This window comes from Manis javanica, chromosome 8, assembly GCF_040802235.1.
Source record: "Manis javanica isolate MJ-LG chromosome 8, MJ_LKY, whole genome shotgun sequence".
Taxonomy (NCBI): Eukaryota; Metazoa; Chordata; class Mammalia; order Pholidota; family Manidae; genus Manis; species Manis javanica.
Window position 1 is genome coordinate 108,077,641 of NC_133163.1, and position 17,580 is coordinate 108,095,220.

The 17,580-nt window shown below is 49.1% G+C and overlaps 1 protein-coding gene across 3 annotated transcripts in view; it reads left to right on the forward strand.

Annotated features, from left to right (window-relative positions):
- LIPC (lipase C, hepatic type) overlaps positions 1 to 17,580 on the forward strand; it is a 146,177-nt gene that overhangs the window by 113,788 nt on the left and 14,809 nt on the right. For 2 of the 3 annotated variants that reach the window (XM_037021030.2, XM_073211906.1), the window contains exons 3-7: positions 5,845 to 6,032; positions 9,641 to 9,823; positions 10,399 to 10,516; positions 12,685 to 12,918; positions 15,212 to 15,457. In XM_037021030.2, the coding sequence (XP_036876925.2) occupies positions 5,845 to 6,032; positions 9,641 to 9,823; positions 10,399 to 10,516; positions 12,685 to 12,918; positions 15,212 to 15,457 (969 nt within the window). The remainder of the gene's footprint in view (positions 1 to 5,844; positions 6,033 to 9,640; positions 9,824 to 10,398; positions 10,517 to 12,684; positions 12,919 to 15,211; positions 15,458 to 17,580) is intronic. The other variant, XM_037021031.2, reaches the window with a different exon arrangement.

Consider the following 17,580-nt stretch of genomic DNA (forward strand, 5'->3'; position numbering starts at 1 on the left):
GAGAAGATAATACTTTCATCATGGATGATCCTTTTGATGTATTATTTTAATTCGGTTTGCTAGTATTTTATTGAGATGGTACATAATATTTTCAAGATAATAAATAAATGAGAGGGTGGGATGTTGGTCAGGGCCAAATTCAGGATGGCAGGAGTAAGAGAAGCATTCCTCACCACGACCTCACACAGGATCTGCTTATCACCAAAGATCAGCAGTAGCTAGCAGCTGAATCTGTAAAGGCCCAGCAGCAAATGAATTGTTCACGTTTTCCGACCTGTTGTAGCCCTAGAAATTCTGAACTTACTGTTTCCTGAGTACATATTATAGGCCTGACCACAGCAGCCAAGGACAGAGCTGCATTTATCTCAGAGGCTTGTACCATCCTAGGTAGACGACATGGCCCACAGGGTTTGGGGGTAATCAGGAAATTACAGTCTTCCGGAAGAGTCTGCACTCATCCCTGGTCAAGGAATATTTTCCACAGACCATGTTAGCAAAGTGAAATTACACACGCACGCATGCACACACACACCCACATTAGCAATTTAAATGACGAATATGAAGATACTTCACAAACAACCGTGAGGGGAGCATCTTAGTTGCTGTGGCTCCTGTTTTAGGCACTCGTGTCCTCAGCCTGAGCTGATACACCGGGAGAGCTGGACAAACATGAAACTGAGCAGAAGCACACAGCCCGGGAATCACGGGCAGAAGACAGGTCCTGACTCCCAGGGGCCCTCTGCTGCAGAATCCATTCCTCTCGTGTGCCATCCCAGTCACCTGCAATCACCCACCTAATGATGTTCTTACCCAAAAGAAAATGAAATAATTTGAATGAAATAGTAGGAATTTTCAAACCTGGGGGCTGACTGAGGAATGGAGAAATCAGTTGCTGCAAGGAATCTAATATTAGAAATGTGATGGCTGCACCCTGCTTCTCTTTCTAACTTGGAGGAAGTCTTGCTGCCCCAGTAATTGCTGCCATGCAGAGAGCGACCCCAAGCCTTCCCGGCCCCAGCTTGCTTTCCAGGCTACTGGGGCTGACTCCCTCAAAGGGTCTGGCCATTTACAGTAGTTAATATTCTCCCTCTCAAAACCACAGCCTCATCCCCACATTCTTATCTTCTAAAGACATGAGAAAATGACAATTTCAGAACCCATGCCCAGAGAAGGAGCTGCTCCTACCTAATACAATTGGAACTAATCTCCCCACTCATAAGGGAATCACTGGGTTTCCTTACAACTTACTCACTTGTAGTGAGGTTGTAGTGAGGTTTTAATGAATTAATGCAAATAAGACTGTTTTAAAAAGTGCCTGGCACAGAGTAAGTGCTGAGTAACTGTAAGCTTAAAAAGTACTGAAAATCAATTTGGATATATAGGCATATGTCAAGAGATATAAATAAGATTACTAAAGAGATAAATAAGATCACATTTAGGGAGCTAATAATTTTACTTAGGGGAATCTGTACTAAGAAAATACTCGTAGGTTCAGGCAAAGATTTATGTATAAAGATAGTCATCAAAGCATTGTTTGTAATATAAAGAAAAAGAAACCTGGGAACAGCCTCAATGTTCAACAACAATGGAATATGTAAACAACCTATGCTACTTTCCAAAAGCATGTGTTTGAAGAATTTTTAGTGTCATAAGAAAATCACCATGATACGAAAAGAGGTATATTAAACCTCATTCACATAATATGATCTTAGTTATAGAAAGCCCAAGTAAGTATCTATGGAATAAATATCTCCTTAACAAAAGGATATACTCCAACAGAAGGAAATATTCCAATTATCACTTGTGTTTTTTTTTCTGAGCTGTGAGACTATCCATTTAAGCCTTTTTCAGATTGTACAGATACAATGAGCATGGATTAAATCTACAAATAGACAAAATATAAAACAGTTATGAGTCCATTATAATACCACAATTAAAAAAAAAACAAAGAAGTCATGAGGTCCTAGACTAGGCCAGTGGCAGCGGCCAGAGAAGATAACCCTGAGGCTGAGTCCAGAAGGCACCCCAGGACAGCTCTACGCTTTCTTCTGGAGCAATAACGTGGACAAATGATGGCATTATGACAATAGGAAACATAGACAGCAAGGAAGAAGAATGAGTTGGGAGGAAAGAAAATCAATTCAGTTTGGCTTCATGGGTTTGCAGTGCCAAAGGATGCCCAGTCAAGACCTGGCTATGTGCAGGGCTAAACCTTAGGGAAGAGATTTTGGTTGATGCATGGGTATGGTGGCAGCAGTGAGTCCCTGAAACCAGGGCCTGGCTGAGGACACTCTTGCACTCGTATGTTCCATGAAGGAGCCAGTCAGACTCCGCTCTCATGGAGCTGCACGCCTTCTCCCAGAAATGTGACCTGCAGTGGCCCCGCCTCCCTCAGACACAGGGACGGCGGCTGGATTACAACAGAGAGCGTCATGGAGACTCAATGTGACCTACACACTGCTTGGTGCTGTGGCTGCAGCTGCGATTAGGACTGCAGAGCCCTCCGAGTCAGCCACATAACCTGCTACTATATGTTTTGCAGGAATAATGTTCAAGATAATGGCCACTGCCTCACCCAGTGGCCTCTTTTTATAACCCACAGGACAACCATCTCAGGCTTCAGGACCAAGAATGTGAGCAACTGGATGTCATGAATCCTGTGTTGTCCCTGCTTCCCTCTTTGATTTGGACAACAGGAAGCTCAGAACAAACTCTGTAACCTATCATCAGCCGCCTTCCACAATCACATAGTGTACATTGTAGGATGCCAGTCTATTGCCATTTCTGTCTTTGTTGTTTCACTGCCCTTATTTTCTCTTTGCCCCAATTTCTTCAGCTATGAATTTTTGTGAACTGCCTTGCCAGGGCCCAGGGCATAGTATAATATGTGCTTAACAAGCATCTGCTGAAGAAATGAATGAATGGAGGGGTGTGTGTGTGTGTGTGTGTGTGTGTGTGCTTCCTTGTTCATGCACATCCTAAAGAAAGCCAGGGCTCCCAGGGGGAAAGGGAGCACTCGGTTCAGTTCAGCTGTCTGTGGGCCTTTCCATCTGACAACTGTTTTTCCGTATGACCCTCCTGAACAGCCCTGAGGCCCGAGACACCAGGGCCATGGCTTGTTCTTCTAGCTAAATCCAGAGTAAATACACATAGGACAGAATTGGTCCTGTGATGGCAACAGGGACGAAGCTGCACAGAAAGAAAGGATTTCACAGATCAAAAACGCAAGCAAGGTGCTGGATGCTCCAATTCATACTTACTTTAACAACACGGCCTTCCGTGTGTGCTAATTATGTGCCAGGCATTGTTCTTAGCTCTTTATAAATATCCTATTTAATCCTTCAGCTTCATGAAATAGGTACTATTTCCACCTCCACTTTTATATAGTCCTCTTAGCATTCAAGACAGCTATCCTGCAACAAGGGCAGGTTTAGCTCCTGGGTCACAAATAAAAGAAAACTGGTTGCATTTAGCTCCAATGTGTGAGTGGCTGACAAATGAAATGTTAGCCTTTGGTCTGAGACCTGTGTCCCACAGAATACCACCCTGCTCACTGAGCATTTAGTGAGCACCTCCCAGCACTGCACACCACGAGTTCACAGCTTGGTGGAGGAAACACCACACACCTCAACAAATAAATTACCAGGCCACGTGACAAGTGCCAAGTGCCTTAGGATCAGGGACCCAATGCAGATGCAGTGCTGGCAGCAAGAGGCAGTCATTATCTCTAGCTAGATGAGAAAGTTCCCTAGCGGATGTGGCATCGGTTCCATTTTAATGGGCGGTCCGGGGTTCACCCGAGAGCAGCAGAGACACCAGAGCCGAAGAGCACAGGTGCAGGGGGTAAAATGGTACTGGGGTGCTATGGCAAGTCTGGGGCAGCAGAAGGAAGATGGGAGGAGTGGGGGGATGTGGCATCATCATTCAGGTGGTGGCCTTGGCTGCAATACTAGAAGCTTAGTTATTACAATCCAGAAAGATTGTTTGAGCAGCAAGACCTTGGCAAGACCAAACCAGAGTGAGTGGCTAGGCGGCTGCTGCAGTAAACCAACTAAGAAACAGTGTGTGCCCCGACTAGGGCACTGGACTCTAGGGATATTTGGGGACTTGAAGCTTTGGACTGATTGGAAGCTGACGTAGAAAGGCAGGGTGGCCCCCCGGCTTCTGACCCAGAAGACCAGGAGGGCAGCGCACCCAGGGAAATGGGGAGCGTGAGCTGGGCGTGCGCTGGCGGGGGCAAGGCAAGCTCCAGGCAGCCTCTAGCTTAGGAATGCCGAGCTGGGCAGTCGAAATTTTCTCTATTATCTCAGAGAAGGTATTCAGATTCTCACTCACAAATCCTTTTAATAAAATATGCTGCCATTTCATTCTGTCATCATAGTGAAAAATCATTGCCCTGTGCTGGGAATTAATACCCTTTTGAATTAATAACCTTTGGGTAGGAAAATTGGTGTCATTAATACTTTCCCATGCACTTTGTAGGTTCATCATCTCTGTCTTGCTGTCCCCTGAAACCAAAAATCCAAGACTTATTATTTAAGAAGGCCTGAATTACTTTATGCTCAGAAAGAATGATTGGGGTCCTTAATAATTGGGCTGAATTGAGTTCACTGACTACAAATGCTGGTATGGCCTTGTGCCCACCCCTCAGCCACAGGAGGGCCCACCCTCAGCTGGACAGGAGGGTGACAGCATTCTCCCCCAGCTCTTGGCCTGATCCTTAGCCTTAGCACAAAGATGTCACCCGTCCTGTGATGCCTTAACCCTGGAAGCATATCACCTCCCCAGGCTTCGCCCAGGCCCTGAGCAGAGGCCCTGACCTTGACAGGTGTTGGGCTGCTTTGCCCTCCCCGACTCCAAAGCATCCCAGGAGGGGATCCCCTGAAAGGGAGGCTAAGTGGCCCTTTGGGAAAACAACTTAAGGTGATATCTTCACCAGTCTTTTCCTCCCCAACCTGCTCGTGTACAGTCTTTAAGTGATTGTAAATGGGGATTCACTTACTCTTTTCTGCTGAAAAACTTCTTAGCAACAGCCTATCTAGAGCATGAACTCCAGACTCTGCAGCATGCCAGGGCTCCCACATGCCAGCTGCCCAACCTTGTCTCATGCCCACAAGGTCCCATGCCTCTGAGCCCTTACTCTTCTGTTCCCTTGGCTCAGAAAGCCCTGTTCCCTCCCACCATCTACTCACACATATACACAAGCCCTTGTTCATCTTTCAAGGCCACGATTGACATCACTTTCCCTAAAAGGTCCTCCTTGAATGCCACACTCCTGATCAAGTAGAATCCACAGCTCCCTTTGTGACCCTTTGTACCCCACCCCTACGCAGTCCATGCAAGGCTGCATGATACGATGTGAGAACAGGCTGAGCTCTGGGAGTGAATGCATAGTGTCATCTAAGACACTCTGCACTTAGGGGTACAGGAATTGGAGTCAGAGAGAACCTGACTCAATCACTTATTTGCAGTGAGATTTGGGGTGAATACTTATCCTCTCTGAGCCTCAGTCCCGATTTCCTCTCCCACATTCCTCCTGTCCTAGAGTCACTCTGGTGTCTGGCTGGCTGATCCTCTAGTCACCAGGATGGCAGGAGGGAGCACCTGGCACCCTCCACCTCCGTGCTGGGTCCTTCTAGGTCACCCTCCATCACTTCCCAGGAAAGAAATGGTTATTCTGCTGAAGGGCTCTTTTGAGTTCCCCAAAACTGTAGCTCATGCTTACCTGAAGCACCTCACAGTAACCCCTCTGGCTGGTGTCCTTAGAAACCTGTGGGTTGTCCCCGAGCTGGGAGAGGTGTAATGGATGCCATGGCTAGTAATAGCCCCAATCTTATATTCCAGAGCCATTTGGAAAAAGATCTCAGGCTGTTGAAACAATTGAAACATTGCAAGAGACAGAGACCAGATTCCTGCTCTTTGAAGAAGAACCCGATAGGGGCTGTCAGATTCGGCTCAATCACCCAGACACATTACAGCAATGCGGCTTCAACTCCTCGCTGCCTCTGGTGATGATAATCCATGGGTGGTCGGTAAGAAATGCTGACGTGCCTTTTTTCTCTGGGTTTTTACATTTTCTTTTTTTGTCCCTAGTGTGTTCAATTTTAATAAAAAGATAGGGAGCCAGTGATAACAACTGCATGCATAATATTTGTAAAGCACATTTCAATTTTGCAAGTTCTTCCCCACACAGTATCTCACTGATTAACTCAATTCCATGAGTAAGCAGGACAGGGAAAGCATTATTATCTCCACGTTTCAGATAATAAAATGGGCTCAAAGAGGTCATACAGCACACGAGGGCCCAAAGGGATTGCAGTCCATGCAAGTGAATCTGCATGTTTCACAGGAGGTAGAAAGCTAGACATAGTTTCCCAATGAAATGTTGTATCTGTAAGGGTGAAATTAAACTGCAAATAACAGAAACCTAAACTGATCGTGGTTCAAATAAACCAGTAGTTTGTAGTTTGTTCCCACTTCACACAATAGCCCAGAGATACATAATCTCAAGTTGGGTAAATGGCTTTGCTCAGTGAAGTCCTCAGGACCCAGCTCATTTCCACTGCGTGGCCCTCATCCTCATAGTCCACTATGGCTACTAGAGCACTAGCCATCACATCTTTATTCCAGGTAGCACAATGTAATAAAAGGGGTACACAAAGGAGTCAAAGAGTAGGAGAGTTTTTTCAAAGAGCTTTATTGAAATATAATGCACACACATACAATTCATCCACTTAAAGGGCACAATTCAGTGGCTTTTGGTACAAGTGTTTTTTTTAGGTTAGCTTCCCAGAAGCATCTGTGAAATGCTTCCAGTTACATCCATTGGCCATACCTCGTAGAAAGGTTGCTGAGACATGCAGCCACTAAGAGAAAGTATAGCTTTTTAGCAATGCTAAAAATCCTGTTACTATGGAAGAAGGAGAGAAAGAACATTATGGGCAATGACTGAAATCAAACTAAGCAGGGGCTTGTCTCCAAGAGGAAACTCTGCCTCCCTGGTTTCCAACCCATCCACAATTTGAAGCTTAGTTTACAACTTGAAACCTCCAGAGACTAGGAGTCCATTTCTTGACTTGAAAACCTTTCCTGACCATCTAGTTGAAAAATACTCTTGGAACCCCATCTATCCCACCCTAGAGAGCAAATGGGCCCATCCACCCATGGGCCACACTGTCAACATCCACTCACTGACAGCCTGCTGTGCGCAGCCTCAGAGCCTCCGTATGAACAAACCGGACTCCATGCCTCACCTCGTGGGGCTGTGGGGAGCCCTGTGGGTACAGCCGAGAGAGAGGGTGCCTGCCATTGCTATGGGGAAACGCACAGAGGCTCCCCCAGCCTGCCAGCAGCTGCCTCTAGGATTCTAAGGGGTCTCCCTCAAGGGAAGTGTGTGCTCCACCACATCAGGGGGGCAGCAGTGAAGGGGGCAGTGGGCTTTCCTGTCCCTAGAGAAGCAACACAACAGATTGAGACCCTGACACAAGCTAGGCCCCTCACGTTATGCATCAGTCTATTTAATCCTCACACCTCCCTACAAGGCAGGTCAGTATCGTCTCTTAGATGAGGAAAATTATAGCTCAGAGAGGTCAAGTAGCTCCACAGCCACACAGCGCACGATGGACAGAAATCCAAATCTGGAGTCCTCAGGCTCCAGAGCTCACACTGTCAAAGAACATTTCAGTGGGCCTTTGTCAAGGATGGTTTGACTGGCCCCCAGGCCCCCAGCAGGCTGCACACGGCAATCTCCTCTCTGTGGCTCTCTCCAGCTGGGGTAGGAGCTCAATCTGTGTCTCTTTAAGAAAATCTGGAAAAGGAGGCAGAGGGCAGGATGCTGAGAAATGAAACCTGTTTTGGAGGGAACTAAAGTTCCGACAGAAATTCCTCAAGTGGATGAGGAGGCCAGTCACCATAGGGATGAGCGTCCCATTTCCTCAGCTGCTTTAGACAGGGGTACTTCCCTTGCGGGAAAAGAGAAAGGAAGGTGGGACGGAAGGAGCACCTCCAGAGAGAGCTTTGGTGGAGGGCAGAGCTGGGCACGGGGTGTGAGGTCAGAAACAGCAGGGCTGGTACTTCTTCTAGGACCCCACCTACCTGACCCTGCCCGCCCTCTGCCCTCCCTGCCTCCCTCACATCTCTGCACCTCCTCTGCTCTCCCCACCTCCCGCTTCAGCCTCCGGCAGCACCCAACTGCCTGCAGCTCCTCCACAGGCCGTGTGGCCTGTCACCCCTTGGCCTTGGCTCCCGCTGTGCCTCCAGCCTGTGGCACCCTTTCCCCTCCCCTCCTGTACCACCGTATGCAGGATACTGAGGCGCTCCAAAGACAGGTGTTCTCTGAATGAATGACTGAATAAAGGTCTTGTGTACAAATGTGACATGAAGACAGGATGAGCTCTTCATTCTCAAAATCCTGCCCAGACCGAAATACATCTACTATTACTAGTAAAAATAGTAACAATGATAACAGCTCCAACAACTAACATTCACTCGGTGCTCACTGTGTTCCAGACCCTGCTCTGCGTGCTTTCCATCTGTCAACTGATTTCATCTTCACAGCAGTCCTGGAAGGAGGGCACTATTAATATCCTCATTTTCCAGATGAGGAAACTGGGGCAAAGAAGAGTTAAATAACGCACCCAAGGTCACTCAGCTAGTAACTGGGGAAGTCTGGATTTGAACCCAAGATTCTATGTCTACATAGAAGGCACTGGGTTAATATTTATTAAGTGACACACCAAGCCATCAGTATTGCTCTCCTGCTTCGTCTAGTCTTCAACCACAACTGACTTTTCTCCTCTCCCCAAACACAGCATGCGGCCCTGCCACGATTCTGTGCCTCTGCACAAGCCCTCCTTCTGCCCGATCGTCCCATTACACCCCCCACATTCACTGCCCACTGGATTCTAAGTGAACTCCTTTTCATCCTTCCAGACCCAGCACAAATGTCTTTGCTCTGTGAAACCATTAAGAGTGCCCTGCAAACTGGTCCTCAAACAAGCCACATACACAGAATGATTCTCCATAAACATGTATTGAGCTCCTCTCCTGCTCTGCTGCAGTTAATGGTGCTCGTGACTCTAAAGCGAGCGGAGCACAGTGGGAGAGAGCAGGGCAAGGGAGCTGGGATTCAGAGGTGTGGAGGAGGTGGTGTTGGAGCCGACCCTCGAAGGATAGATAGATCAGAGTTCAGTGCCTGATTACATAGACTTTCACGTTATTTGAAGGCTTAGAATGTCTTAAAATAGATATGATAAGACAATGGTTCTCAGGGGCCTGGGGGTGGTCCCCAGCACACATTTGGCCAAGTCTGAAGGCATTTTTGGTTTTCACAACCCGGGGGCTGGGGCAGGCGGGGGCCTGCTGCTGCTGGCATCTAGTTGCTGGAAGCCAGAGATGCTGCTACATATTCTACAATTGACAGGACAGCCCCCCATCCCATAATAAAAAAGTATCTGGCCCAAAATGTCAATAGTGCTGTAGTTGAGAAACCCGTGTTAAGGTTTTTCTCTTGGAGAGAAGGATCAAGCTCTGGTCAAGAGCTGGAGGAGGGAAAAAAGGTGGATAGAAAGAAAGAGGAAGTGAGTGTGGTGCCCCCTCCAGGCCTCCCGTGAAGCTGACTCCCTGTGGGCCTGCCCCCCAGGTGGATGGCTTGCTGGAAGACTGGATTTGGCAGATGGTGGCCGCACTGAAGTCTCAGCTGGCCCAGCCAGTGAACGTGGGGCTGGCTGACTGGATCACCCTGGCCCACCACCACTATGCCATTGCCGTCCGCAACACCCGCCTCGTGGGCCGGGAGGTCGCAGCCCTCCTCCGGTGGCTGGAGGTAAGACCTGCCCTTTCCAGCCCTCCCTCCTTCCCTCCCTTCCTCTAAGAAGGTGGATTGAGCTGGTCTCCAAAGCAACCCACACAGGACAAGCACTTTGGCTAAGCCCATGGGAAGAGAAGGCACAGGACAGAGACCCGACCCCAGGGGGCTCTCAGATGCCTGGCTGGAACCTCTGTTTTGTAAAACCATCTTCTCCCCCGACCCACCCACTAGTCCTCATATGCTCACTCCCTTGGACATGCTAAGGGATCTAAGCATACCCCGTGCCTCATCACACTTCACACAAATGAACGGGATCGTTTCTGCAGGGCATTACTGTCCAAGGGAATACAGGCAGGCAGTGAGACATCACCAGCAGGGCCCCAGGGAGCTGAGCCTGAAAGAGGGGTGTGCCTCTCTGAGAGGACAGAGTCAGCAAGGTAAGAAACCACCCTGGGTCTGCAGTTTGGATCAAGCACCCTATTTGGGATGATATGCAAAGACCAGGATGGGCGCCAGGAACAAGCTGGACCCCACAAAAGGCTTTTATCCCGCAGCTCATCTTCGTTAACTATCTTGCTGCTGTCTTTTAGGAATCTGTTCGATTTTCTCGACGCAACGTTCATCTAATTGGGTACAGCCTTGGTGCACATGTCTCAGGATTTGCTGGCAGTTACATGGGTGGAAAGCACAAGATTGGGAGAATTACAGGTAACCATGCCTGGTAACTAACAGCCATTAACAACCGTCATCTCCATGACCGCACAGGGGCATGGAGCAAGGACCTCTTTTTCCAACAGTCTTCTTATTAACACACCCCCAACTTCCTTCATGCTGCATTGGTATTCACAGGACTTGTAGCACCATTCAAACATGACCACTGTCACAGACTGCTGTTCTGAGAGAATCCAGGGCCAATAGAGCCTCGACTCCCGTTGCCTGTCCTCAGATGAATGCCTCTCCTAGTCATGCCAAATATGGCCTAAAAAGTAGACTTTCTGCACACTTTTGCAGTGGGAAGGAGTTTATTTTTCAACCTAAAGTTTGAAAGGCCAGCATGAATGAGTTAAAGAATCACAGCCCTAAGTTTGCTGTAACATCTGCCACGTTTGCACCTCGGTGTGCACATTTGTGAAGCCCCTGGGTCTTACTCTGGGACTCATTTGGATTGAGGGAGGGAGCTCCACACCACTTAGAAATATTCCTAGATTCTTAAGAAGAACTCGAGGTGTGCAAGGCCTTTCCTCCCAGGCATCCTTAACATTAGTCTCATCTTCTATGCAACGCCAATTATGTTTGGAAGAACACTCTTGATTGGATTGTTCCCCAGCCACATCCCCAAGGCCCAGTAATACCCACAGAACCAAACGCAGAAGGCGTAGGCAAGGCCCCTCTTGGTGTAGTATCCCCAGAGCTCCCCAACTTCTCCCCCCACTGTTCCCTCCCTGTTGTTCTAGTCATCCATGATCTAGGCTTATCTGCACTTCACAAACACTTCATGGCCTCTTGTGCTTCTGGGCCTTCGTATGTCCTGGTCCCTTTGCCTGGAATGTCTTACCACTGCTCACCCACCCAGCCCTAGTCTACAAACCAAAATCCTACTCATCCTTTAAGACCCAGCAGGCTAAAACAATTCAACAGAAATTTAAGATGAAAAACATTGTTGTGACCTTTTATTTTATCACATAAGAACATTCTTGGCATCTGCTATCTACTATTGCCATTACCTCACAAAAGAAGAGATTTATTTTAATGTGAGAAAAAGATAGGGATAAAGACAGACATTTAAACAAAGTAAACTTGTCATTATGAAAACTCATTTCTTGATCCTTAATTTTTGTTCATCTTGCTGGTGACTGGGGAGGCCTGGTCCATAAGCCAGTATCTGTGCCCCCCTCTGTGGAGCCTCCATAGTCTGGAAGTGAGCAGACCTTCCATAGAAGGCTGAGTCAGAATCAGAGAGGCAGCACTCAATACAGGACCTTCTCCACCTTGGCCTTCGTCCTGGGCCACCTCAGGCATTATTAGCCACACCCACACGTCAGAGGCAGCAGGACAGTTCATTACTCTGCTGTCATTTGTAGTCAGCCTGCTGAAGAAAAATATATAAATCACCCCAAGAACATCTTTCATTTGTAACTATAGGTGAGGGAGGGCTGGAGAACAGGCGGCCCCCTTGCGCAGCGGGGGTGGAAGCCAGGGCTGACGTGGAACATCAAAGGGTCCTCCAGAGAAGGCAAAGGAAGAAAGAGGAAAAACTTGGGTGCACAAATATTCCCCAACTACAGTCAGCCAGGGGCTGCCACTTGTCTCATGCAAAGACATCTGTCACTTAAGGCCCAGAGCTTTGAATTATTTGCTCACAACATTTTCACCCAGGCACAGTGATGCCTCAAGGCCATTCTGGATATTCCAGTGAAATGACATTAGTGTAGGAGAAAAGCCAGCTTGTTTAGGGAAGTTATTGACAACATGCAAGCAAATAAATTCTTTGATGGGGAGGTTAGAACTATTTACAATACGGCAGTGGGTTTTTTGTATGCAAACAGATGCTCTCAAGAGTAGCTTGAGAGATACTTAAAATTGATTTGCTTAAATAAATCAAGCATTCCTTCATGACCTTATTTCTACCACTGGAGTTCCTGCAAACCTCTTTTCCCTGTAGATAATGCCCAGCCTGTGTGTAATTTTCAGCACCATGAATTACTGTGGTTTTACTGAGAAAAGGTTATAGCAAAATATTCTAAAGAAAGATTATGCCCTAGGATTTTCTTCTTCCTGCTGGCTCACAAACATGCAATAACATCAAAAAGCTAAAAAGAGCAGTCTCCTCCCCTGCCCTGGCTCCTGCCTCACGCTTACCCTTGCTCTCCTGTTAGGGCTGGATGCAGCGGGCCCTTTGTTCGAGGGAACTTCCCCCAGTGACCGTCTTTCGCCAGATGACGCCAATTTTGTGGACGCCATTCATACCTTTACCCAGGAGCACATGGGCCTGAGTGTGGGCATCAAACAGCCCATAGCACACTATGACTTCTACCCCAATGGGGGCTCCTTCCAGCCTGGCTGCCACTTCCTAGAGCTCTACAAACATATTACGAAGCACGGCTTATATGGTGAGAAAGACGACATGGTGGAGAATGCTAGCCTGCTGTGGCTTACACTTCCTATGTTTGCGTGGGGCCTCCAGATCCAAGGGAATCTACCAACTCTGTAGGATCCTGGGAAGAATTCATCAAGGAGGGGGCCCAGGGTCCATGGTCACCAGCTCCACTCAGAGAGGAGGCTTGTGGGAGTGGGGAAGGGCTGGTGACCCCAGCAGGCAGTGGTCACTGGAGCCCAAGCTCTGAGGACAGGCTTAGGGGCACAGGCAGGCATCCACACTCCCCACCCACCCGCTATACCCAGCAAAGTCACTCCTGGGGCACTAGCCCCTTGGAAAGCTGAGTCCTGCTGCCTGTGGCTATTCCTCCTTCTCTAGAAGTTTCCTCACCCTAGGGACTTCCTCTATGCTAGGCCACACAAGGAGTCGCTCAGTGGGTCATGGCTTTTTGATCCTTGGTCTCACGAGAGTGGAAATAACTCTTCCAGTCTGATCTGCAGGACATTACTGAGATTCTTCCAACTCAAAGTTCAGCTCTCAGTATGTCCTTATTACTTCCTTTACTTGAGGGCAGGAATTGAATGTGGCATTATCTGGCTTGTGTTCCCACTTCTCTCTCAAATTCTAAAACTTAAACGGAACATGCACATTGATAACATGCACAAGATTAAAGAACAAAAACATCAGCAAAAACCTACATTCCAGAGGCATTCCAACTTTCTCCCTATTTAAAATATCTTACTGATTAAAACATACCAACTCACTCTAAGCCACCTGGAGACCTTACCTCTCATACCACACCTCACTGCAGTCAGCCAAAACTGAGTTGAGAACACCCCTCTTGTGATTACATCACCACCTTCACCTCTCCCTTTCAGAACAACCTTCATACTCAACATTATCTCATCTTGGCAGGACTCCCAGCCTTCCACCCGACGCCTGGGAGAACCTTCTGGGAACTTCCCCTTATCGGTCCTTTCTCCCCCCTCCTCCACCCCCCCTCCCCGCGTCATCAGCCCCTCCTCTGAGGTCTACGCCCTCCCAAAGCTCCACACACACCTCTAGGATGGTGTTTAGTAACTAACTCGTTGCCTGGTGAATAAATGAATCACTGACCAGATAGTGCTATTTGGTCTTTTTCACTAACCTTCAAAGTGGTGAAACTGAATGTATTTATTTAGCTTGACCCACTTTCGTGTGATTTTCTCAGTTTTCTTCCTCCTTAAGTTTAAAAGTGGTCACATGCTAGAGCAGTCTCCCAACCACACCTGAGCAGAAAGTAACCTGCCAACTGCTTTACCACCCTCACCACCTCCTGGCCGGGTGAGCCGGGTGAGTTCGTGAGTGTCTTTGAAGCTCAGTTTTCTCTTTTATATCAGCTGCCTCAGGAGCTGCTGTGAAGATTCAGGGAGTGGATGAGTGAAGGCCCTCAGCCTACTACCTGCCTGGCAGCAGCTGCTAGGGCCAAAAACTGAGGCGTCTGATCTTGATCTTTACCTCAGACACTTGGGGAAGTAGCTTTTGGCAAAGTTACCTGTGCCCTGCCTTCCCATTTCTTTACACAGCTTGTGGTGGTTCCTCAACATTCCTTGAGAATCATTTACTACAGATTAAGTTAAGATTTGGAGCATTGAAAAAAACAAAAGATAAAACAACCCATGGTAGATAAACCTCCTCAGCTTGCTGTTTTGGGTAGGGCCCTTCGGACCTGGTTCCTGTGGCCTGTCCTGGAAGCCAGTCCCCATGCAGGTTTGATAGGCCAGTTGCCCCAGGGATGCAATGGCTGCTTTGGGACAGAAGGTCGACTCTGGCAGAGAGGCCTCAGCTTTCCCCAGACCATTAGTCGAACCGCATGAGTGCCTTGGCACGCATTTACCTCGCTTTATTAAGAAAAGAGGAGTTCCACATAGGCCTGTCCAGCTAACTCACCCCAAAGTATCAGCACGTGTGACTTTTAATCATGAGACAGAAATATCTCTGAAAGGATTTACACTACTGTTTTCTTGGAAAATTTGACTTGGGTTCCTATTAAAGTACCCACGGCAACACGCTGAAGTGGGGGGTGCCCTCAGGAGCCCTGTGGCACCAGGGATCATGCCTCTGTGCTGAGTGCCTGAAAGGGGTTCTTCTCTTTCTGGGGCCTTCAGTCAGGAACCCCATCGCACTGCTGTGGGCGGGTCAGCCTCTGCAATTCCAGCCCGCCCTCCTCATGTGCAGCCCGTCTGTGCTGAGAAACAAGGCCACCCTTTGCACTGAGGGCACACTGGATTAAGGGGCGACACCATCCTTCTTGCCCTGTGTTCCAGCCATTACCCAGACCATAAAATGCGCCCACGAGCGGTCAGTGCACCTGTTCATCGACTCGCTGCTGCATGCCAGCCTGCAGAGCACGGCCTACCTGTGCAGCGACATGGACAGCTTCCGCCGGGGCATGTGCCTGAGCTGCAGGCAGGGCCACTGCAACACGCTGGGCTACCACATCCGCCAGCAGCCGCTAAGCAAGAAGAGCAAGAGGCTCTTCCTCATGACACGAGCCCAGGCCCCGTTCAAAGGTAAGTGTGGGTGGCCCAGAGCCTTCGGAAGGGCAGCCACTTGTCTGCAGTTTCAGGAGGTCCCTGAAGTCTTTTCCTGGAGCAACTCAGGCTCTGCTATTTTAGTGTTTCTGAAACCGCAGATTCCAGACAGTGATGCTGACACAGCCTCTCTCTTTTCCCAAGAATGGGGCCACCTTACTGCCAAGTGCTAGGAGGAGAAACCCAGATACTTTCCGGAGCAATCCTTGGGTTGGCCTCTCTTCATCCATGTCCACGCTCTCCTAAATGTTAGATCTGGAGTTCCTGAGCCCTTGCCTTGACCACCCAGGTCTCAGAGGGACCTGGAAGCGGCTCCAAACTAGACCAGAACCCAGTGCTTTCATCTCTGCTCACCACCTCCACAGAAAACTGGGCTCCGGGCTATCTTTGCAGCCCCCACTTCCTCCAAAGTTTGGATCAGCTGACCGGACAGGATACCGTTGTCTGGTTGAGGCCCTCCCAAGATGAAGCTCAGCTTCCAGTGTTTCCCAATCAGATCCTTAACCTCAGGGCAGAAACTGAGCCCCTGTCACTCTCTGCATTGGAACAGAGGCCAGAGAAAGGGCCGTAGCTGCAACTTGGACCAAAGCCAGCAGAGAAATACTCCACTGAGGTCTCACTCCTCCAGGAGGGAGCAAGCTGACATCTGTTGCCATTAACATTTCTGCCTAATCCTTAAAACAGCTCGAGAGTGATTTAGCATGTCACTGTTTCACAGCACGTGCTCGGGAGGCACGGGTGCTGTGCTGTGCTGTGCAGCCATTCCCCTGCAAATAGGTCTTTGAGCTGCAGAAGGTGAACAGGCCATCAGCACCCCTTCGCATCTAGGCAGTGTTTTATACAAAATGTCTGGTGCTGCCATCGACTCTGCGTTTCCCCCAACAGCCAAGCAAGGTGGGCGGGCTGGTTATGATCCCTTTTTAAAGAGGAGGGAAGCAAAACTTGGGTGGAGGGACCCGCCCACAGCCTGGAACCCAAGTGCATCGAACTCCTGGTCAGTGTCCCTTTTTATCACACTCACGAGTTCAAGCCCCCCAGAGACTTATTTTTTAGGCACAGGATTCCTCTTCATCTGAGCGCTTGCTCTCCAGCCAGATTTCCCTTCCACGTAGTCCAGTAAGGACAAGAACCCCTGTGCGCAGCTGAGAGCCTCTGGGAGCGCTTGGAGTGAAGGTGGGATTGTTCCAGCCTGAAGGGCCAGAGGGCCCTCCCCTGTCTGTCCCTTAGGGGTCATCTGGGGATCAGTTGAGGGAACCCCAGGCTGCCAATTAGACCCTCCTTAGGGTTAACCAGCCCCTCTTTGAAATGGCAAAGCCGCCTGGAGTGATTAAGCCTTTCAGATAATTCTTGGCAGAGCCAGCATTTAGGCCCAGACCTCCAGGCAACTAATTGAGTGATCCTTTACCTCAGCAACCTGCCCCTGGTCTGTTTGTAGAGGTGAAGGAAGGAGGGAAGAGAGGGGGACCATTTTTCTTTCTCCTTAAGATCAGCTGGGAGGAAAGGAGGTCATCTTCCAGCTTCCAGGGCTTTGCTGAAGCGAGGGGCTGGTCCACCCAGGACGCTGCTGGGGGCTTGGAGACGGGGGAGGGAGGAAGCACCCAGAGAGGGGAGAGCGGTAGGCACAGCCAGGCTGGAAAGGAAAGGCCCTTCCCTCCTGCCGGGCACCCCCCAGGGCTGCTGCGCTCACAGGGACCCCTTTCCTATAAGGGAGGACCAAAGAATGGCACAAGGGCAGCAGTATCTCCCCAGCAGCTGCCAAAACCAATGAGCCCATCCAGTCACTTATTCTCCAAACGTAAGTTGAACCAGAATAGGCAGAGCCCCTCCCTCAGTGGCTCTGTGGAGACCAGCACCCTCCCCACAGGAGGACAGGCAATGAGTCCCTGGGGGACAACATCTGTTGTCTCTGTTACCAGCTACTCGTCTTGCTCCAGGGACATCTGATGAGAACAGGACTTATGAGGCCAGTAGGCAGGACTCACAGAGGCAGGATTGCCTGAAACGCATCAGAGCCCATTTCCAGCCCCTAACAGAGGCTCCAGCGCTGAGCCCCAACCTGCACGGCACCCTCCTCTACTCCCCACTCCTCCTCCTCCAATTTC